Consider the following 23,354-nt stretch of genomic DNA (forward strand, 5'->3'; position numbering starts at 1 on the left):
GTAATCAGATGGGTGATTATGTCATCTTGGTGCGGTGTACGGGGTGGAGAGTACACGACGCATACAAAGAGGTTGGCATTACCTTTCACATAGTCATACACATTAACTTTAATCCAGATTATTTCAAGATGAGGTGGGACCCGGTCAAGTTCGAATTCAACAGGATGTAAGTCCTCTCGCAAGTAGAGGGCAACCCCTCCACCCCTTTGAGCAGTTCTGTCTCGATGGAAAAGTTTGTAGCCCTGCATGGTATTGGCTACAGCAGGATTTGAATCACCAAACCAGGTTTCAGTTACACCGACAATGTCGGCATCATAATGATTAACTGTTGCAGTCATTTCATCAATCTTTTTATTCATCGACCGTACGTTTGTTAGCATAATAGTTGGATGTCTATCTTTACATCTCTTGTTGACGACTTGTATGTGTCTCAAATTAGGATTCAATTTGTGTGGAGGTTCCTTGACAGTTTTAAGCTCATTTTTCCTGCAAGATATACCGTCGTAATTTATGTCTCCTTTACGTTTCATTACTATCTGAGCAACAAAAGGGAGACATTTTGTCTTTCTCATACTATTGGGAGACATGTCTCCTAATGATAGTGATACTGAGCATGCACACATATATGTATATATATATATATAAATGTAACATAATTAAAATGTATGTTTTGCTTTATAGATTTTTGAACATACTATTAGTCTTCATACAAGCCTAAAGGGTTATAAGGATTGCACATAGGCTTAGTCTATATTAAATTACTATTATCGTTATAATTATAATAACTATTATCATTATTATCATTTCTATTAACATTGTTATAAATTCTTGTTTATTAACACGAAAATGTCTCCTTCATGTGGGTGTCTCCTATAAGTAGGTATAATAATACCAAAATGTCTCCCAAATGTCAGATCTATAGAAATATTATCATCATCATTATTATTATTGTTATTTGATTTAATTCCACAAACTGGAAACTTCCTGGGTCTTTGAAGACATGCATTACTTCTAGGAAACACCCACTCAATGGAGACATATTTGTGTCTCCTTGAAGTACAAGTTTATCGATTATTTTGTCTATGTTATTATTAATGTTTTTTTTATCATTTTTTTTCTTGTGTGGAGGTATATTCGCACATGTCCTTTGTTTTTGTTAATACTCGATATGACATGCAGTGGCGGATCCAGGGCGCAACAGGTGCGCAACAGTTTTTACCATCTTCATTCCATTATCATAATTATAACTATCCTCTTTATAAATCATAATATCATTATCAATGTCATATGAATGGATTTGTATACTATAAGAAAAATATGAAAAGGAAAAAGAATCTTGCATGTGAAGACACCATATGCTAACTTTCAAAAAGGAACCCGAACGCGACCCGACCGTTTAGCACAAGCCAAACAAAACGAACCAGACACAACGAATCTCACAGACATGTGTATATGGACACAAACTCAATCAAAATATGCATTCACATCTTCAACTGGTCATCCACAAAAGGTCACATTCAAAAGCAAAAACAAAACGCGGGAACTATTTAGTTATTTTATTAGCAAGGAATTTATTACAAAGGTAAACCATGGATTAATTGAGCAAGTCTAAAATCAAGCAATAAAAATTGGGCACATGCTCAAAATTATAAATAAGCATGAAGTAGAATACATATATTATATAAATGGGAGAGATCTCAATGCAAAATATTAAATTAATAGTCACATTGAATATTAAAGAAACAATTTAAATTGCACAGACAATACAAGAAAATATTTCAGTGTATCACATCATCAGGCAAGAAAATAAAGAAATGGCAAGAAAGAGACAGAAAATGGAAAGAGACAGAAAATTGGAAATAGGGAAAGGGAGGGAGGAAGGGGAGAGAGACAGAACAAAGTAGTGTGGTGGTGGTTTTGGTAGTAAACCTCCTTGGTAGTGGTAGTAGTAGTAGTAGTAGTAGTAGTAGTAGTGGTAGTAGTAGTAGCAGCAGTAGCAGTAGTAGTAGTAGTACAGTGGAACCTCGTTATAACGATATCGGATATAACAAAATCCTCTTATAACGAGGTAATTTTGCTGGTCCCAGCTCTTTATATTTCTTTGGTTTTTTACACTGATATAATGAGAAACCTGATATAACATTAGGTAATTTTCATGGTCCCAAGGACCTCGTTATAAAGAGGTTCCAATGTAGTAGTAGTAGTAGTAGTAGTAGTAGCAGTAGTAGCAGCAGTGGCAGCAGCAGTAGTAGTACTGTAGTACTACTAGTAGTAGTTGTAGTAATACAAGACTAGTAGTAGTAGTAGTAGTAGTAGTAGTAGTAGTAGTAGTAGTAGTAGTAGTAGTAGCAGTAGTAGTTTTATATTTCTAAAATATTTATAAAACTAATAATGCTTAACCTTGAAATTCTACATATAATTGGAACATACATACTCTACCCAACCATGACTAACTTGACATGAACCAATGAATAACCACTCGTGCATGAACGAAAACAGAGCTTCTCAAAAAAGGTGTCAAATTAAGATGTGGTCAAAACTTTGCCTGTATCTTTTGAATCTAGTAAAGGAAGTCATCTCATTTTTGGTCTGGGTCCTCACAAATGAAAGCAAAAGAAAGAACATACATGTGGAGATCTTCGGTTCTGAAATTAATCCCGATGTAGTCATTTTCATATTTCGATGTCTATTCTGGGATGAATAGGGACAGTGCCCAATGTTATGCAACACTACAACCTAGTGGGTCAGAATGTAATCGTTATACTTTTCCTACATTTCTCATGAATAAAAACATTAACACATGTAATTATTATAGCACTAAATGAGCAAATTAGCATTATTTACTCTTGTCACAAAGAACACTGATGTAGCCAAATATGTACACCATATAAAAGGCAATGCTGTAAAATATTCCAATAACAGGAATAACAATAACAAAAGTTCAACTAGATGCAAACGTGCAATCCATATATATGCAAGATTAGATAGTAAAATGACATCTAAGTGTCTTTGTAATATCTGTGCTTGTGGAATCAAGTTGATGCTCTTCAAAAACACTTCGAAAAGGGATTGTGCTCAAACTGACATCATTATCAAGTACTATAAATACCCTTTGTCTAATATGTAGTTCACTCTAATAAACTTGAATTGAACTTGAAGTTTGACTGCATAACTACACTTCACTGTACAGTGTGCAACCAATCATTTCTAATGTCCAAACCTTCATCATGCACTGAAAGCAGTATTCATCATTACATCATTAATTAGATACATGTCATCTTCATTTGATCCTGAATTAAATTTAAAGGTAATAGAAAGTTTTGGTATGGGGTCATGAATTTTGTTCAAATGTACATATTGGAAGCATATATACGATCCAACAAAACACAATGATCGTTGTCGCTGTTGTAATCGAGTCTAAAGTGATGAAATTGTAGATAATAAACTCTTTATGTTGTATAGCGCCCTCTCCGGATTGATATTACTTTAGCTTTAAAGCAATGTTTCTTGACTATTCTTTTGGAAACCTAATATCAGAACTGCATATTCCGAGATTTTCATGGTCGCAGCTACCGTTATATGACCGTAGGCGCTATTTGAAATTTATCGGGAGCACCGATAAATTTCATATTAGAATATCTCGAAATCCAAAGCGTTTTAGAGCCCAATTTATTCAGAGGCGGTTTTTCGTACACAAGGTTTTACAATGATAATGAAAATTTAAACGTTATTCTCCGACCCTAGTGAAATATTCCCAAAACTTTGTATTACCTTTAATATTCATTTAACTTGCATACATCCAGGTTACAAAATGTCCACTATATAACCATTTAGCACTTTCTTTAATACATACACTAAGTCAATGGCAGGGAAACCGAAATAAACTAACTTCATTCAGGCTCATTAATCATCATTACACCAATGTTTCAACTGACCTCTTTGCCCACCATATTAGACTTTCATCAATTCAGCTCTATCACAAATTAGAGCAAGTTACAGGTTGCGCATGTGCAGATAAAGGACCAGGCTTGACACTGAAACAAAACGAGGATGAGTCCTTGTGCAAGCTCTTTCATGAATATTCATTTAGAAGCCACATACCTACTGGAATATACAGGTGAAGGTACATGTATTGTGCCAAAAAAGGCAACAAAAGATGTTAATCAGACCATATGATCTGACCCAACTAATATTATTAGTTTAGGAAGCTCCTCTCTCTGTCATCAAAGTTTTTCTTTGCTTTATTCCTTTCGTTCATCACCTTATTTCTTACCGCCTGCCATTCCATGGTGATTTGATGTCTTTGCAGGAAAGTGGTGCAGGCCTTCCTCCCTGGGTATGAAATAAGAACAATACATTCTAAATCCTTTGTCATCATCGATACTATCTTAGGTTATTAAATAGGAACTAGTCGACTGGTATGCCTCTGCCCTCTCACGCACTGCATTATATTGAACAAATTTGCATATTTGCACTATCAACTCATATGAAATTTCAATACTTATTATTAATTTGACTAAGCTATCTTTCAGAGTACATGAAAAGCCAATTAATGTCAATTAAGTGCACTTTCTCCATAAATGCTGGAAACTGAAGAAAAAAAGTAGAACTCCTGGAAAAAAAGTTGCATATGTGCATAATCAAATAGGAATAACAATAAATTTGACTATGCATTTTTGTAAAACAAATAATCCATGTATACACACATGCCACACATTGATATATGGCCGAGGTCCGAGATGGGGGTGGGGAAATCAAATGAGTCCTGAGTTACTTGTCATGTCCTACATGACCGTCTCACCAAGTTTAATGACATCAATCAAGTCATACTCAAATTATCGCGTAAACGAAGAACATCTGATGGATGGGGGAATAACCCCCTCCCCCCCCCCCCCCCCCCCAGCTATTGCAGTGTCACTCAAAATCAAATTTATTAATTGCCAAGTCCTACTCAAAGTTTGATGATATTCCATCAAGTCATACTTGAGTTATCACGTAATTGTTCAAAACTGAAGGAGTAGTTCGCGACGCAAGATCCCCCCCCCCTTTGTTTGTCATAATATGCCATTACCATGGCAATGCACTTTCTGCCACTGTCATCAACTTCTGCCAACACGCTGATTCCTATATACTTCGTTTGGCAGGGGTATAATAATGACTAGACCTTGAAACTAGTAAATGGAAGCTACCAAAACTGAAAGCTGGGGATCCCTGGAACTTAGTTTCTTGGAACACAATATTCTGATTTTTATATAAATTATATGCACACTTCTAATACATGCTATACCAGTTTCCTGCCCTTTAAAATGACAACAAAATTACAACTTTTCTCAACCCTTTGCCTAAAGATGCACTTAAACATAAACACAAAGAAGCTTACCTGGTAATGGTTCCCCTTGTTTGATTGCTGCAGAGAAATACTGCTTGCACTGCTTGCTTCCCTGCTTTGACCAGCGGTTGTACCTTCGGGCTGTAATGACATAACATATAAGCCTTATATACTTCTACGCTTCAGACATGTTTCACAGTTTGTCACATGTTGTGCCTACATCTATGAAAGATGTTTGAAAAGAAGAAAAATACTTTAAAACGCACAACACTCCGGTTGCAGCTTGCATGACTACCCTCCCCTGAATTTGCTTTATCTCATGAAACATAACCACAGCATCGGGACACCTACATGTACCAATTTATTTATGGGCAAAAGATACTGTAATTTAAACAGGGTGATTAATGTTTTGCAAACCTCAAATCCCCATCTCATATGATGTGGCAAAAATAAAATAAAAAATACTCAAAAAGAGCCCAGTAGACTAGATGCTCACCTGAATTTCGCAACCTCCCCATAGTGCCCCAAGGGGGAAAAAAAAGTTTGTAAATTTGCTCAGGGGCCTATAGTGTGTCTGCTCATCAACACCCCAAGGCAAACATTTGTGCCAAATTTCACTAGAATTGTTCAAAAACTGAGGAAGTAGTTCACGACACAAGATTCGACCGACCGCGCGACCGCCCAACCGACTGCACGCTGATTCCAGTATACCCCCTTCAAACAAAACGGATGGCAAAATCTCACTTGAGCATTCTGCTCACATGGGCTAAAAAATATGGAATAAATCAATCAACAAGCTGTATGCATGCGCACAGGTAGTTAGAGCCCATGTGTCCCTCCAACTTTTAAATGTCTAGGCCAAATACACCTTTACCATTACTCTCGCAGTTGCTAGATTCAAATTGTATCCATATCACACAATCTTTCAGTATTTACAATGGTTGCTGGGAAAACTTCTCATTATGGTCAGCTATAAACTTTTCCCATACAGTGTTGCGTTCCTGAGCAGATCCAATTAGTTTTACACCAATATTTGTCATATAAATGCATGAATCTACTACTTTTTTTTTTCTTCATGAATCTCCATTGTATCATATGCTGAAACCTTTATGAACTGATTCATTCTACAAGAACCAAGTTTTGAACTCATGCCTATGATTCTCAACAATACAATACAACTATGAATTCAGCACATGTGATAGTTGAACTGCAGAGTTAATGGGAACAACTCCCTGTTTAATATCAAAGCAACAATGTGCAAAAAAAAAAACACTTCGCTTTCATATTACCTGAAGACCTATCCCCAGAGGTCAATGTTGCAGTAGAGCAGCCATCCTTTGAGGTCGCTGGTGTAGTTGAGCTGCCATCCTCAGAGGTCACTGTTAGAGTTGAGTTGCCATGCTCAGAGTTCACCCGTGCTGTAGAGCAGCCATCCTTTGAGGTCGCTGGTGTAGTTGAGCTGCCATCCTCAGAGGTCACCGTTAGAGTTGAGTCGTCATGTTTAGAGTTCACCCGTGCTGTAGAGCAGCCATCCTTTGAGGTCGCTGGTGCACTTGAGCAGCCATCGTCATCAGACGCTTCAGATTCTTTGCGTGCCCTCATTCCTATGGGAAGGGAAAGACATATAAAATGCGAACATCAATAATTTGCATACACGATATAACAACAGTCAATATAAGAGAGAGAGAGCATAAACAAATTAACAAATTTGTAATAGTGCAATCAAACAAATACAAAATAAATATATACCAAACACAAAGAGTTTATGAAATAAATAAATAGTAAATATCACTTGATGAACATTTTTGTTTTCTGCGTTAGGTTTGCTTCAGATTTGGGAATATGAAATGGTGCAAGTTTTTTCCATCAATATTTTGCAATTGTTTTCATATAAATGTACAATTGGGTGTATCATTTACTGGTTGTTTTGTTGCTCGATGTTATTATCCTATATGCTATCCCAATTCAAAATTATATCAGCTCTTATTTCTATTACTACTGCCTCGCTGTTATAAATCTGAACTCGAGATAATCATAAATTTGCTGTACATATAATATGGTACATTGAACCAATGCAAAATTTGTATAAATGTTTACCTACCTCCTATATCTATATGATGGAGATGACTCCCTACTCGGGTGATTTCTTGGATGGCAAGTGGGGTCTGGTAGATTGTTTGATTGATTGTAGAGGAGTGTCCCATATGCCGGTAAAATAGTTCCAAGTCAGCATCAGGCAAGTCGAGGGATGCGTAAATTGTAGACACTCTGTGCCTGTTCTTGGTGGCATTCACCGTAACGTTGGACGAAAGGCTGATGTTGTCTGAGACATTCTTTAGAGCATGCCACCCTCCAACATGGTCATGAGACATTTGAGTACAAGCGAATATGTACTTATTATCAGGTCTTATTCCTGCTGTATGCCGGATTTCCTGATCACATAGAAGTTGCACAGGTTTCACAGTGTCTCTTGGGAACAGGACTGGAACCAAGCGATTAGTGCCCTTCCCAGTCTGGTAGCATATCTTGAGCTGAGATAAAAGTTCCTGATGGGCTGGATTTTTAACTTCATGAATCTTGTCTTTCTGCATCCATACACCCTCTTCTGCATCTCTCCATTCTTCGGTTGTAAGCCTGCTGGGTTCTCCACCACGCCTTGCATTCCACAATGTCAATCGCGAGCAAGTCAGATCTCGTAACTCTACAAATGTGTGAGAATCCCAAACCAGGAACTCATCAGAGATGATTTCTGTGACTTTCTTTTGAGTGTATGTCTTCAATGCTTCAATGTCAGCCTCAAGCGGGAGCTCTGCAGGCTTCCTCAAACGCACTTGGCGATTCTTTTGGATTTCGTAGTGTGCATCCCCAAAAATCAAATTCTGGTTCAAGTCAAGAATCTCTACGAACTTGTCAATCTCAGATGCATCTTCATCTAGCCTGGATACAAGAAAACTAGCTTTAGTGATTTTGCTAGCTTTTTTCAGCACAAAGTACAAGCAGAGTTTCAGTCCTGGCTTTAGTTTGCCTTCAGTTTCATCATAAGTGAGCGTCTGGATTGCCTCTGTCAAAGATTCGAAGTGCTCTCTACTGAACATGTCTCCAGCATGTCCCATTGTGAGATCTGCAGTCCCATGAACCTCGTGTTTCTTCTTAAACTCAGTGTATAAGGTGGCAAGTCTTCTCATATCAGCCATAACTGATTTTCTTACTTCAAGTTTCTTGTCTTTTTTGGATCTGTGTTTAGTCCACAGTCGATGTCCAACATTAACTATCACTTTGTCCGTTCTACACGTATTCCCAACGTCATCATTCTGGAATCTACTAAGTATGTCAGTGACAAAGTCTGGGTGTTTTTGATACACTGGATCTTTCCCTTCCATGAGGTTTACTGGTACTCCTTCAGATGGAGTGCATATATCACCTTGGCAAACTTTCCTGTGATGCCAGAAGAAATGTGAGCTGTAAAAGCCCTTGCAGTTACTGCACATTTTAAGGTTGTCATCATTCCCTGATTTTGGTAACTTTTCTCTTTCATAAATGGGGTTGTCATCTTTCATACGTTCTCTATTTACTTGGTATATGCCTTCCTTCCTGAACTTTGAGAACACCTTGTCTCTCTCCCGCTTTGGCAGCTGCATGGCAGATTTCACCTGCTCCTTATCCTTATGTACCAAACAAATGTGTCTCGAGAGCTTTTCACCACAAGCTTTGTTGCAGAAAGGGCATGGCCTTGATGGCTTCTTGTACCTTGTTTTCTTGTCCTCGTGTTTGTGTGTCGTTTCCATATTATCATTGGTTTTCTGATGTGGCAATTCTGGCCCTGAAAATGATCCTGGAAGGCACTGTTTATAAATCTTTGTAGGTTTTTCATCTGGTGTAGATATAACAGAAGATGGTCTCTTGCGCACTTGAACATTTCTTGGATGAATCTCAAGAGTTGCCTCATCATCACTGCTGTATTCCTCGTTGCTACCCTCCTCTGGTCGATATGTTGGATCAAGGTCAGATTCATCACTGTCAAAATGATTTTGGAGTTCACTTGATGATTTAGATAGGTTAGGGTAGATGAACCTTCTTGGGCGTGTGTACTGCTCTTCCTCATCTGAGGAACAACTTGATGGAGATACACAGTTTTGTGGATGCTCAGATTGTTCTAATCCTTTGAACTCTCCTTCGACTGGTTGGTGTCCTTGTGTCTCTCCTTGTTGGAGTCCTGGAGTCCCTCTTTCTTGTTGGTGGACCTGTGTCTCTCCTTCTTGTTGGTGGAAATGTATGTCTCCTCCTTGTTGGTGTCCTATAGTCCCTCTTTCTTGTTCGTGTCCTTGTGTCTGTCCTTCTTGCTGATTAATCTGCATCTCTCCTTCTTGTTGGTGTCCTAGAGTCCCTCTTTCTTGTTGTGTCTCCCTGTGCTGGTGGATTTGTGTTCCTCTTTCTTGTTGATGCCCTAGAGTCCCTATCTCTTGTTGGTTGACTTGTGTCTCTCTTTCATGTTGGTGGCCCTCTGTCTCTCCTTCTTGCTGGTGGACCTGTGTATCTCCTCCTTGTTGGTGTCCTAGACTCTGTGGTGGTCTGTCTCTCCTTCTTGTTGGTGGACCTCCATCTCTCCTCCTTGTTGGTGTCCTAGAGTCTCTCTTTCTTGTTGATGGACTTGTGTCTCCCCTTGTTGGTGGATTTGTGTTCCTCTTTCTTGTTGGTGGTCCTCTGTCACTCCTTTTTGGTGGACTTGTGTCTCTCCTTGTTGATGGATTTGTGTTCCTCTTTCTTGTTGGTGGTCCTCTGTCACTCCTTTTTGGTGGACATGTGTATCTCCTCCTTGTTGGTGTCCTAGAGTCTCTCTTCTTGTTGGTGGACCTGTGTCTTTCCTCGTTGGTATATATGTATGTCTTCTCCTTGTGGTGTCCTAGAGTCCTTCTTTCTTGTTCATGTCCTTGTGTCTGTCCTTCTTGCTGGTGGCCCTCTGTCTCTCCTTCTTGTTGGTGGACCTCCATCTCTCCTTCTTGTTGGTGTCCTAGAATCTCTCTTTCATGTAGGTGGCCCTCTGTCTCTCCTTCTTGTTGGTGGACCTCCATCTCTCCTTCTTGTTGGTGTCCTAGAGTCTCTCTTTCATGTAGGTGGCCCTCTGTCTCTCCTTCTTGTTGGTGGACCTCCATCTCTCCTTCTTGTTGGTGTCCTAGAGTCTCTCTTTCATGTAGGTGGCCCTCTGTCTCTCCTTCTTGTTGGTGGACCTCCATCTCTCCTTCTTGTTGGTGTCCTAGAGTCTCTCTTTCATGTAGGTGGCCCTCTGTCTCTCCTTCTTGTTGGTGGACCTCCATCTCTCCTTCTTGTTGGTGTCCTAGAGTCTCTCTTTCATGTAGGTGGCCCTCTGTCTCTCCTTCTTGTTGGTGGACCTCCATCTCTCCTTCTTGTTGGTGTCCTAGAGTCTCTCTTTCATGTAGGTGGCCCTCTGTCTCTCCTTCTTGTTGGTGGACCTCCATCTCTCCTTCTTGTTGGTGTCCTAGAGTCTCTCTTTCATGTAGGTGGCCCTCTGTCTCTCCTTCTTGTTGGTGGACCTCCATCTCTCCTTCTTGTTGGTGTCCTAGAGTCTCTCTTTCATGTAGGTGGCCCTCTGTCTCTCCTTCTTGTTGGTGGACCTCCATCTCTCCTTCTTGTTGGTGTCCTAGAGTCTCTCTTTCATGTAGGTGGCCCTCTGTCTCTCCTTCTTGTTGGTGGACCTCCATCTCTCCTTCTTGTTGGTGTCCTAGAGTCTCTCTTTCATGTAGGTGGCCCTCTGTCTCTCCTTCTTGTTGGTGGACCTCCATCTCTCCTTCTTGTTGGTGTCCTAGAGTCTCTCTTTCATGTAGGTGGCCCTCTGTCTCTCCTTCTTGTTGGTGGACATGTGTATCTCCTCCTTGTTGGTGGATTTGTGTTCCTCGTTCTTGTTGGTGGTCCTCTGTCTCTCCTTGTTGGTGGACCTGTGTCTCTCCTTGTTGGTGGACATGTATGTCTTCTCCTTGTTGGTGCCCTAGAGTCCCTCTTTCTTGTTCATGTCCTTGTGTCTGTCCTTCTTGCTGGTGAACCTGCATCTCTCCTTCTTGTTGTTGTCCTAGAGTCCCTCTTTCCTGTTGGTGGACTTGTGTCTCTCCTTCTTCTTCTTCCCTTTGAACTTGTCCTCTGAAATGCTGAGGGGAAAAATAATTAGAAATTAGATGAATAAAGCCAAATAATGAGTAGAAACTTGTCCAAAATGTAATCAGTTTAGCTATATCACATGGGGCAATTTTTAGTATTATGGGTAATGTACAGAGGTAAAGAATTGAATCTCACATACATGACTTGTATTGCTTTGTCTATCATGGGTTACAAGCAAAAACATGAAAAGGTAAAATTTGACTTTTATCACATCTGATAATAATCTTGTAATTTCCATCATACTCTAAATTTATCAAAATTAATTTTACCTTTTTCTTCCACGGCAGTTCTCGAACTCCATAATTGTACAGAACTTCGGTCCCTTTAGATATGTTCTTTGTAGCAATTATCCACATGTGTGGATGTGACTTCATATCTAGTATCTTCATTCGGGCGTTCTCCTCCCTCCCTTGTCCATGATTCACGAGGCGGCCGAGTCTATCCCCAAAAGCACACTCATCAGTTGCATCAAGACTGTATTCCAAAGAAAAGTGTACAATATTGTATGTCATTCAACTAGATGGATGTTCGACTGCGCGCAGTCGAAAATGATGCCTCCACTATTGCGCGATTTACATATTAAGCCCAATTACATAACGTGATCACAAGCTCTTATTGCATATATAATGAGCCCTGTGACCTTTGACCTCATAACCCAAAAATCGAATTAGTTCATCATTGGCCCCTTAAGGTACATACATGGGCCAAGTTTGGTGAGAATCCGTCAATCGGTTCTTGAGATAACACGACCACAAGCTATTTATTGCCCTATGACCTTTGACCGCATGACCCCCAAATCCAGCTTTAGTGAGGATGGGATGAACCATCCAAAAGTAATATGTAGATTTAACATCTTATGTACAAATTTAACATTTTGTACACAAAGTCTGAGTGACCTTTGACCACACTAAAATGTATAGGCCTCCCTAGCTAATGCATCTACCATTCAAATTTGGTAATGATAGGACGAACCATCCAAAAGTAATAGGTAGTACACATACGGATGGACAGTGCCCGTTTCATAATCTCCTAATAGGAATAAAACGTGCAAACTTACCAGTAGCTTTGTCCTTGATGCTTAAAAAAAAAACGAAAACCAGATGATTCCTCCTCCTCACGTTGGTTGCCTTCTTGGGCAGATATAAGTTGGCCTGGGTACCAACAAAAAACTCCCCTTTTGAGATGTCTCTTTGTGCCACTATCCCTCTTCCTGTAAGAAAAATTACAGTAAGACATCATTACACCAACATTATGGTACCTCTAAACAACGATAGTTGATTGTTGACGTCACAGCTGAAAGTCATCTTCAACAAAATATTGATTTGCAATTTATTTCGTGCAATTTACTTTCAGGCGCACATCTAGACATTGTCCCTATATACTCTATATGTAGTAAATAAGGATGTCCAGCTCAACTCAATTTGTTTTGTTTCTCACTGTTTTCATTTTGGACACCCTCCAAGAGTTGGGTTTGCAGGTTCTGTACATTGTAGAGTTTGAGGAAGTAAGGATTACAAAAAGTATCCAGGAAGTGTGTCTGATTTTCTTATGCCAGATTCACTATTCTATTTCTTTTATGTTGAGATGGAAATGGCAGGAATTTATATGTTTCCAAAAATCACAGTGCCAATTTGATCAGTACAATTAATTTTGTCAGAATATCTTGACAATGTGTACTCGGACAGACGGTGTGAGTTGCCATTGACACCAATATATGTTATTCGATCATACCGGTGTTTACACAATGCCATGTTCCAAACAGTAAAAAAATGATGTATGTAAATATGCCTGGTCAATCTTCGGGATAAAATTGGCGGCGCACAACATGCCATCGAACAGCGCCTTCTAGAACACCAGGTATACATGTACATCCCTTTATGTTATCGTGGTAAGAAGAAATATGGACGGACAGACGGATAACCTAAAAACAGAATGCCTCCGGCACCACTTCATGTCGGAGGCATAAAACAAAAGAACTTGAGTTGAAATGAATGTGCAAAATATGCAAATTATGTTGTTAAGTTATGTTTCTGCTGTGACATCAATCAAATATTGTTGGACAGTATACGACCTAAACTTGTAGCAGCCCCATGAAACTTAATTATGAATTAAAAAATGATGTTGCTTACCTTTGTTCTCAAACAGCTTGACAATGAAGTGAGGAGGGTCCTTTTCTTTCTCTGTGTATTGTGCTGCTACCTCAAGGGGGTTGGGTTTTCCAACACCACAATGTCTTCTTCTGGTCAGCATGTCTAAAAGGGTTAGAGAAAAATAGAAAATGAAGACAAGGCCTATATAAACCAAGAATTATAACAGCATTTAATAGGAAAAACTACAGATGGTATTCATCAAATTTAGTAGGGTTACACCGCTATGGAAGAAGGGATTACATTCCAGTAAGGGAAGTATCAAGTTCCAAAAAGGGGTCCATTATCTATTTTAGTGTATGTCACCATCACCACAAGTGGCCTAATTGGGAATGATGAAATTGGGGGATTGACAATAACTATTTGGCCGCTAGAGGGCGTTAAATTAAATGAATTAAATGCTTGTTTCTGATTGGTTGACGTGCGCTGTTGGCTCAGCGGGTCCAGCTTCAGGTTGTGCTACCTACTTCCGGTCTTTTACGCCGAAATCCTACAGAATTCAATTTTTGCCGGCTAATTTGATCATTTCATCCGCAACGGAACCCCATACTCACAAAAACACTTATTTAAACTGATTTAAATCAATGTTTAAATCACTTTTCGATAGCGTTTTAGAACCGTTCGTTATAATGACGCATCATGATTTTGGCTGATTTCAATAGGAAAGCTATTCACTCGTGCCTGTCCTGGAAGTAGGCAGCACAACCAAAGTAATATAGCGCCGCTATCGGAGAATATCTTACAGCTCTTGTCGATCTCTCGAATTGGTCTTGGATACAAAATTTTGAATACCCAGTGAAACTTACCAGTGACTCTTTCCTTGATCTTGATGCTTGAAAAAAAAAGCCCTAGCCCTGCAACCGCGACTCCTCACATCGCTCGTCTTCTTGGGCAAGTAGTTGCTGCAGGAAAATAAAAACATGTACATATTTTTCATATTGTGTCAGAAAAATTGTGTTAAAAAAGACTGTTTGACCCTACAATGTAGATACACGCACCCGCTATCTCTTGCGATAGCGGTGCACCTACAAAGCTTCCTCTAGAACTTAATTTCCCTGTCTTATTTTTGTTTCTCAATGGAATTGTCATAGATCCAGTCTTGCATGGTCTACAATCCAATGAAAAAATCAGGAAAATTATTTTGACAACCCAAAAAGCATGCAAAGTTTCTGCAGATACTGCATGTTCATCGTTGGGTGTTTCGCGAGCAGTTCAACGCAGAACCCTATGCCAACAACACAAATAAACAGAAATTTGTTTTGTTATAGAGGTCTAGGGTAAATCGTTGTAATCAGCATTTTTTGACATATGGTTCTATATTCGCTGTCGAAGTTGGAATGCGCAGTGCGTGGCCACGCACGCGCACAGTACACATTCGCATATAATCCAACAGCACTTGATTGCCCTGCGTTAAGCATTTGTTTGAGCGGTTGCTATCGAAATGTACAAGCCGGGACCGGGGTCGTTACATAGGCTTCGACAGTGAATAGGAATTAAGCTTCATGCTTTGTACATGTAGGTGCAAGCAATAGCGGGTGCGTGTATCTAGGTTGACCCACAACAATGCAAAACAAAAAAGTTTGACCTTGCAATGATTCCAATGTCAAAATTACCGCTAAGACCAGAAAGATGCACAAGATATTATATTAAATATCGAAGCAAGACTGATCATATCAATCATCCACTTTGACTATTCTATTTTGACACACAGTGACAATTAATAATTTTGACATGGATTTTTACATTTCATTCAAATTGGCAACAATTTTTTTTTTTACCGCGCCTGGCATATTGGCATTCAAAATCCATGAATGTCACCCATTACTATATGATACAAAATCCCCCAAAATGAACAAATGATAATTTATATGGGTTTGAACTCAATTATTACCTTTATGTAATACCTAATTTCAAATTCTTTGACGTCAATTGAAAGTTTTCCACCTCCAAAATACATGATTCGATTGATAAATCCCAATGTACTCGCATATATTGGTGACACGGGTATGTGCCGCTACAAAGACCCCCTTTTTCAGAGCCAATTTTTTAATGAGGGCCGCTCGGCCAGGCCGGGCCGGTTGCCGCTCTCAAGGGTTACAAAATTATTTCCCCCTTCTCTCTTGCCGCTATGCGGCAAACTCCCAGTTCCCAAACCATATGGCATCCGAACAGTGCGGGCCGGATTTTTGCCCAGAACAGCCAATGCATGAGCGCTGTACATAGCCGCTGAGCGGCGCTCATAGACACATACATGTACACACGCAACAAGCGCGGTCAATTCATGACATGATGGTCGAATTCTGACCCAGACAAGAGTTCCATATTTATACCCCCTACTAAAACATGAGAAAAGAACTTGATAATAATTTATTTGATTTTTTTGGATGTTGAACTTGAAGAATAACACAATGTGTTATGTAATATTTAATGTTGTATCCATTAATGTTAAAGCTATTTCGTCCAGTATTTCTGTCCTAGCGTTAGGGTTAGGGCAACGCGGACTCAGGTGGACTTCCAGTAATTTAAAATTCTATCATAGTCTAGACATAGGTCTAGTCTAACTAAGTAGATTCTATCAGTCGTTAATTTTTTTCAGCGGGGGGGGGGGGGGGGGGGGGGGGGGGGGGGGGGGGGGGGGGGAGATCTAGATCTAGGAGTAGGCCTACTAGGACTAGACTCTATATGGAACTCTTGCCATGACCCGTTCTCAAGACCCTATTTTTCACTCAACTTGTTGCCCCCTAGGCTATAGCAAGGCTAAGCCCTATCCTTTACTCAGGGGAGGGCCAATTAGCCCTAGACTCTACTAAACTAGCTGAGTAGACCCTACTAGCTTAATTTGAGCTGACTGCGGCCAGGGGCGTCGCCAAAGGGGGGGGGGGTGGGTGTGGGGGGTGCGAAATTGCGCTGCCGTCGGGAAAACAAAGAAAAGGGGGAGGGGAAAAAAGAGAGGGAAAGGGAAAGAAAAGAAAGAAAGAAAAGGAAAAGAAAGGAAAGAAAGGAAAAGAAAGGAAAAAAGGAGAGGAAAGGAAAGAGAAGAGAAAAAGAAAAAGAGGGAAGAGAGGAAAGAAAAGAAAAGAGAAAAGAAAGAAAAGGAGAAAAGGAAGAAAAAAAGAGAAAAAGGAAACAAGGGGAGGTAAGAGCCTGAGAGAGGGGGAGGGGGGGTTGTTGGGTGGAGTCGTCTCGTCGAGGGAGCAAGAAAGACACGCATAAATAAATTGCTGTGTCGGGTCAGCCGTGTCGGTATTCTTGCTCGATCCTCGGGTACTATATAAATGCAGGAATTTGAAGTCGGCGAGATGTATAATGTCGGTTGGCCGACAATTTTTTTTCCCCCTACTAACTGTGACGACATCGAGAGAGACTACAACTATAATACTTGTACTTTCTAGAAGTTTGACTTTCCTATAATATCAGCTAAAGAAATCAGAGGTTTAAAAGTTTCGGGTAAACTAAATTCAAACAAGGATTAGAGTCAAGAACGGTACAACGAATCGTCCTTTTTCTCTAAAATGTTAATGAAACGTCAAAGCTTTCGCGCTTCGCGCGGAACATTATTTAGATAAGAATTAAGAGTCGAGAACGGTACGACGAATCGTCTACTTTCTCTATATTGTGATGAAACGCCAAAAAGAAAACGTCAAAACTTCCGCAAGCGCGGGCGGGGGAAAAAACTGAATTCAGACAAGGATTAGGAGTCAAGAACGGTACAACGAATCGTCCTTTTTTTCTAATATGTATATGAAACGCTAAAGCTTTCGCGCTACGCGCGGGAGGGGGAAACTTCATTCAGACAAGGATTAAGAGTCGAGAACGTTACGACGAATCGTCTTCTATCTCTAATAGTTTAATAAAACGTCAAAGCTTCCGCGCTTTGCGCGATTGGGGGAAACTGAATTCAGACAATTAAGGATTAAGAGTCAAGAATACTACACTGAATCGTCTGCTTTCTATAATAATTTAATGAAACGTGAAATTTTCCACGCTTTGCGTGGAAGGGTGGAATCTTCATTCAGACAAGGATTAAGAGTCGAGAACGTTACGACGAATCGTCTTCTATCTCTAATAGTTTAATAAAAACGTCAAAACTTCCGCGCGGGAGGGGGTAAACTGAATTCAGACAAAGATTAGGAGTCAAGAACGGTACAACGAATCGTCCTTTTTCTCTAATATGTTAATGAAACTCCAAAGCTTTCGCGCGAAGCGCGATAGAGGAAATCTGGATGCGGACAATTAGGGCTGATTAAGAATCGAAAACGGTACAACGAATTGTCTTCATTGTCTAATAATAAATACTACAAATTTAATGAAACGTCTAAGCTTCCGCGCTTCGCGGGAGGGGGGAAACTTCATTCAGACAAGGATTAAGAGTCGAGAACAGTAGAACAGATCGTCTGCTTTTCTAATAATTTAAGGAAACGTCAAAGCTTCCGCGTTTCGTGCGATTGGGGGAAACTGAATTCAGACAATTAAGGATTAAGAGTCAAGAATACTACACTGAATCGTCTGCTTTCTATAATAATTTAATGAAACATGAAATTTTCCGCGCTTCGCGTGGAAGGGTGGAATCTTCATTCAGATAAGGATTAAGAGACGAGAACAGTACCAAGAATCGCTTTCTCTCATAATTTAATGAAACGTCAGAGCTTCCGCGCTTCGCGCGATTGGGGGAAACTGAATTCATACAAGGGTTTAGAGTCGAGAGCAGTACAACGAATCGTCTTCTTTCTCTCATAATTTAATAAAACGTCAAAGCTTCCACGCTTCGCGCGATTGGGGGAAACCGATTTCAGACAATTAAGGATTAAGATTCGAGAATACTACACAGAAGCATCTGCTTTCTATAATAATTCAATGAAACGTCAAAGCTTCCGCGCTTCGCGCGGAAGGGTGGAATCTATAAAGTCAGATAAGGATTAAGAGTCGAGAACACTACAACTAATCGTCTGCTTCTCTCATAATTCAATGAAACGTCAAAGCTTCGCGCGGGAGGGCCCTTTGCGCGCTCTTTAAGTGATTCGCTTCTCACTACCCCCTCCCCCTAAAATAGGATCCAAACTAGATCTACGCGCTTGCATTTAAATATATAGTCTAGATCTAGCTATGATACTGACTAAGTTAACGAAATAATTCTTATATTTATGTCAAGGAAAATGACAATTTGCGCATACGCAAGTAGATCTAGATCTACTATAGATCTAGATTCTAGATAGACTAGATCTAGATCTAGATCTAGTTCATAGAAAAAATAATTTAGCCTTCGGCCCGGGTTGATACTAGACCTAGTATTGATAGGGTTAAATTTGTAGACACAGGGACATTATTACATTTGTCGGTAATTGGTGGCTAGTTTTGTCGGTAATCGGTGGTCTCTAACTTACACCCCCCCCCCCCCCCACTGAAAAAGGTCTAGCGACGCCCCTGACTGCGGCACACCCCAACAACAAATAATTTGAGTAGACTCTACCCACCCCCGCCCGGATAGATCTAGGCGGTACTACTACTAGCCTAGATCTAGTAGTAGATCTAACTTAGATCTAGACCTAGGTCTAGATGATAGTATTGATACTTGATAGATCTATCTAGACTAGTAGGGTCTAGATATAGGTCTAGACTAGTAGAGTCTAGATCAGCTAGATCTAGATATAGAGTCTAGACCCCTACTAGATCTAGATTTTACTAGTACTAGACTCTTCTACTTCTAGATTCTAACTGTTAGACCTCTAAATTGGAGAATTTTTTTTTGCCAAGCCAAGGCCCAAGACGTACTAGATTCTAGATCTAGTATGAGAATCACACAGGGTCGACTCTCTATGCTTTGCTGGAGTGGATCTAGTCTAGACTTTTCTACTCTAAAGTCAATTGGCTACCACTCTCATGAGTGTCTCAGCCCCATATATGCAGGACTAGTAGGCCTAGTACGGTAATAGAAGTAGTCTATGAATATGATTAACAGAAAAGAATAAAATATCCACATATAGACCCTATAGGCCTACCTGAAGTTCAGACAACCGTCCCGACTTGCATGCTGCTATAGCCTGCATACCGTACCGTACCGGCGCGGGAAGCTTGGGCGGCAACGCCTGGGCTACATTCGTGGAGGTCCTAGTAACATCTTGATCTGCTGTGTAGCGGTGTAGTTAGGAGACACCTTTTGCTATACACCGATTCGGTTTGGGGGTTTTATGTACCTGCCCGCCGGTGGCGGCGCTATAACTGGGGGGCTTCTCCGATCCAGCTGACAGTACAGAGAGCTCGGGAGCGGTTACTAGCTAGCGGCGCAGCGACCCTGGCCGGCCTGGGCGAGGTATAGGTATAGCATACCCGTTGAGCGATCGATTCTATTCGCTGCACCTCTGTTACTCGCGAGTTTTGTGACGTTTTTCTTTGGACAAAAAGGATTTCATGTGTATTGTTTCATCATGAAAAAATCGAAGACAGGAACAGGGAAAAACTGTGCAGTGGTTGGATGCACAAACAATAGTAAAAAACTTCGAAAATGGAAACTATTGGTGTGTGAAATTCATTCACCTTTGACGCACGATGAATGTGAGTGCTTGCAACCTTACCAAATGCACCGTTTCCCAAATGGACGTTATCATGATTCTGCCCGAAAACTTCAGGAGTGGTTGAAAAATATAAATCGCAAGAATTTTATACCAAATGCCAACAGCAGGGTGAGTTTTTCAATTTTTTCTTTCTTTTACAACCTTTGCCAACTAAACAAAAATTTACAACGGATTAAATTTAAACAGTCTAACAAGTTAAGTTAACGTTAGCTAGCCTAAGTTAGATCTAGACTAAGTAATCTAGTGACTGTCGACCGAAGAATTCTGTCACCCCTTCCCTAAACCAGGGACAGAATTCTTTGGTCTATTAAAGATCTAACTAATAGATCTAGTAGATCTACTCGGCAAATTCTTCAACGTTAGATGGGTGGGTTTACTTTAGTCATTTGGCAGCAGTGACGTAATGAGGGCTTCGCCAAATTCTGTTGAAGTATAAGTTGAAGTGGTATCCGGACAACTACCCCCCGGAAGTTTACCGCCCGGACAACTACCCTGCTTCCTGCCCCCAAGGACAATTACCCCCCCCCCCTGGAAATTTACCCCCCCCCCCGGAAAATTACCCCCCAAGGACAACTACCCCTGGACAACTACCCCCTGGACAACTATCCCCTGGATATATAAACTACCCCCCCTTAGGACAACTACCCCCCTTAGGACAACTACCCCCCAGGACAACTACCCCCAGGGTTAGGTTTAGGGTTAGGGGTAGTTGTCCGGGGGGTAGTTGTCCTAGGGGGTAGTTGTCCTGGGGGGTAATTTTCCGGGGGTAAATTTCCGGGAGGTAATTCCTTGGGGGGCTATTTTATTTATTGCTGCTTTATTCTCTTATGCAGGTGTGTTCTGTCCACTTCAAGGATGGCAAACCAACTGCAGACCAGCCGTATCCATTCCAATGCTTGGGTTACAAGAGTTATGTAAGTTAATTTACCACTTAATTTACCACAATCTTGTTCTATACTATTCTTTAAAAAACCACACACATAGAATAGCCAATGAATTGTAATAACAATCTGACATTTTGAAGAAAGAAAAGAGTGGAAAGAAAATTCAATGATAGATTTTAGACTATTTTAGACATTTAAAATGATCTTCTTTTTGTATTTAATTTGTTTTTCTAATGATGCCATGTATCCCCCCCCCCCCCATTGAATTTATGTTTTAAAATTTAAAAAAAATAGTTGGGGGGGAGGGTAGAATTACGAACATGAAATTTGCGAAATATACCCCCTTCAATTTTCTCTTTTCTTTTTCTAGGGAGGGGCGTGAATTTTGTCCTTCAATTAAGTATGATTGTGATGAACTTCAAATTCCTTACATTATTAATTTATCATTATTTTTATTATTAATACTATTTGATCTGTAACAGAAACGACTGACTCCTGGAAGGCCACAGCCAAAGCGACGAGTGCCACTCAACTCGACAGACATGGCGACTGATGACGAACAGCCTAATGAACTGCCTGACAATGATGAGGGAGGGAATGGCACTACTCACACTTCTATGCAGACCGAAACGCCAAAGATGGAGGATTCCCCTTTTAAGTGGCAGGATATCCCCCTTCAAGATCACAACTATGCCATTAAGGACCAATCGTGGCGCACCGTGTCAAAAGCATCACAAACAGACCATTGTCCTGAAGCATCTGTTACAAACATGGATAATTGTGTCGTGAAATTTTACACAGGATTACGTTTGGCTGTGTTTTGGGCATTTGTAAATTCTCTTATCATGTCTTTGTCCTCTATACCGAATTTTAAAATTGCGGTCCACGATCAGATTCTTCTTCTTCTCATGAGGCTTAGACTAGGCTTAATGTTCACAGACCTTGGAGTACGATTTCGCATCTCCAGGACGACAGCATGTACAATATTTTCTACATGGTTGCCACTCATGGCAAACTACATGAGATGTAACATAATCTTCTGGCCGCCACGTGACACTCTGGCAAGAATTCGGCCCAAAAGCTTCGCTACTTTCCATCCGAAAGCTACCTGCATTATAGACTGTTTCGAGATCTTTGTACAAAGACCATTAAATCTGATGAAACGAGCCCAAACTTATTCAAACTACAAAAGCCATAACACATACAAGGCGCTTTACTGTATTGCACCTAATGGATTTGTGTGCTTTGTCTCGAAACTCTTTGGTGGACGTGCAAGTGACACTTTTATTTCAAGAAATTGTGGTTTTGGGGAACATTTGTTACCAGGGGACGAAGTGCTAGCCGATAGAGGCTTCACCATTACGGACATTTTACCACCAGGTGTAAAACTGTCGATCCCAACATTCACGAGGGGATTCAAAGACCGTCGCCTACCCGAAAAATGTGTGACGGAAACCAGACGAATTGCAAATGTACGGATCCATGTCGAGAGGGCGATCCGACGTTTGAAATGTTTCAAAATATTGAGTAGCACAATCCCTGCTACTGTTCAAAATGTTGATGACATTTTAATTGTATGTGCTGGCTTATGTAACCTGCAGCCCCTCTTGATTAATGAAGAAAGTGAATCAATGGACAGTGATAACAGTGAGGACACTGGCAGTGAAGGAAAAATTATTTTGGTTCTGAACAATAACTTAAGAATCATTTATGATTAAATGGTTTTCAAGTTATCGGAATGAAAGAAAACAAGTTGTACTCTCGCAAGGTAAACTTCCTGCAAAAAAGGAAATGTCAGTAGGAGTAGTCCCCCTACCATATTAAAGGAGGAGTACTTGCTCCGATTTTTGTTATTTCTATTTATAAATGATATATATCACCAGCTATTAAATCTGGAGTTATAACAATATGCTGATGATGTTATAATATGAGACTGGGAAAGATGTGCAATCTATAACCTCTGAATATTTATTTCACATTTTAATCTTTTTCCAATGTTAACAGGACCTTGTTGAAAACAATATACCTGAACATGTTATCCTGTTTAAAGATGTTTTAATAAATAATTGATTAATTAAAGCAATTAATGGTAGACTACATGTATTTACATGTTAGTGTATTTAAGCATGTTTTGAGCCCAATCAATTACATCTAGAGATATGCTGATGATGTTATAGTATATGAGACTGGGAAAGATGTGCAATCTATAACCTCTAGATTACTATCAAATATTTATTTCACATTTTAATCTATTTTC

The 23,354-nt window shown here is 40.1% G+C and overlaps 2 protein-coding genes and 1 long non-coding RNA gene across 3 annotated transcripts; 1 reads left to right on the forward strand and 2 right to left on the reverse strand.

Moving 5' to 3' along the window:
- Positions 1-3,680: 3,680 nt before the first annotated feature.
- Positions 3,681-12,650, reverse strand: LOC105442970. The gene is made up of 7 exons (XM_030976423.1): positions 12,555-12,650; positions 11,767-11,971; positions 11,127-11,487; positions 7,431-9,881; positions 6,619-6,933; positions 5,381-5,470; positions 3,681-4,332 (listed from the first exon to the last, which is right to left on the reverse strand). Exons 2-7 carry the CDS (start codon positions 11,884-11,886, stop codon positions 4,196-4,198), a joined length of 3,474 nt encoding a protein of 1,157 aa, XP_030832283.1. The 5' UTR covers positions 11,887-11,971; positions 12,555-12,650; the 3' UTR covers positions 3,681-4,195.
- Positions 12,651-12,655: 5 nt separating this feature from the next.
- On the reverse strand, positions 12,656-16,236 carry LOC115920608. Its single transcript, XR_004062425.1, has 3 exons — positions 14,451-16,236; positions 13,627-13,749; positions 12,656-12,707 (listed from the first exon to the last, which is right to left on the reverse strand). It is a non-coding gene; the product is annotated as an uncharacterized LOC115920608 (long non-coding RNA).
- Positions 16,237-19,799: 3,563 nt separating this feature from the next.
- On the forward strand, positions 19,800-22,815 carry LOC115918394. The gene is made up of 3 exons (XM_030976424.1): positions 19,800-20,321; positions 21,047-21,127; positions 21,580-22,815. Exons 1-3 carry the CDS (start codon positions 20,067-20,069, stop codon positions 22,813-22,815), a joined length of 1,572 nt encoding a protein of 523 aa, XP_030832284.1. The 5' UTR covers positions 19,800-20,066.
- Positions 22,816-23,354: the final 539 nt, after the last annotated feature.

This window comes from Strongylocentrotus purpuratus, unplaced genomic scaffold (assembly GCF_000002235.5).
Source record: "Strongylocentrotus purpuratus isolate Spur 01 unplaced genomic scaffold, Spur_5.0 spur5_scaffold_9, whole genome shotgun sequence".
NCBI classification, from domain to species: Eukaryota; Metazoa; Echinodermata; class Echinoidea; order Camarodonta; family Strongylocentrotidae; genus Strongylocentrotus; species Strongylocentrotus purpuratus.

What these genes read in the sequence shown, in the direction of transcription:
- LOC115918394 (XM_030976424.1), top strand. Translation starts at nt 20,067, where the DNA reads ATGAAAAAATCGAAGACAGGAACAGGGAAAAACTGTGCAGTGGTTGGA. An exon ending in TACCAAATGCCAACAGCAGG is followed by an intron (nt 20,322 to 21,046) that starts GTGAGTTTTTCA and finishes TCTCTTATGCAG; the next exon opens with GTGTGTTCTGTCCACTTCAA. An exon ending in GCTTGGGTTACAAGAGTTAT is followed by an intron (nt 21,128 to 21,579) that starts GTAAGTTAATTT and finishes GATCTGTAACAG; the next exon opens with AAACGACTGACTCCTGGAAG.
- LOC105442970 (XM_030976423.1), bottom strand. Translation starts at nt 11,886, where the DNA reads ATGAAGATACTAGATATGAAGTCACATCCACACATGTGGATAATTGCT. An exon ending in CCATCATATAGATATAGGAG is followed by an intron (nt 6,934 to 7,430) that starts GTAGGTAAACAT and finishes CCCTTCCCATAG; the next exon opens with GAATGAGGGCACGCAAAGAA. An exon ending in CTCTGGGGATAGGTCTTCAG is followed by an intron (nt 5,471 to 6,618) that starts GTAATATGAAAG and finishes ATGTCATTACAG; the next exon opens with CCCGAAGGTACAACCGCTGG.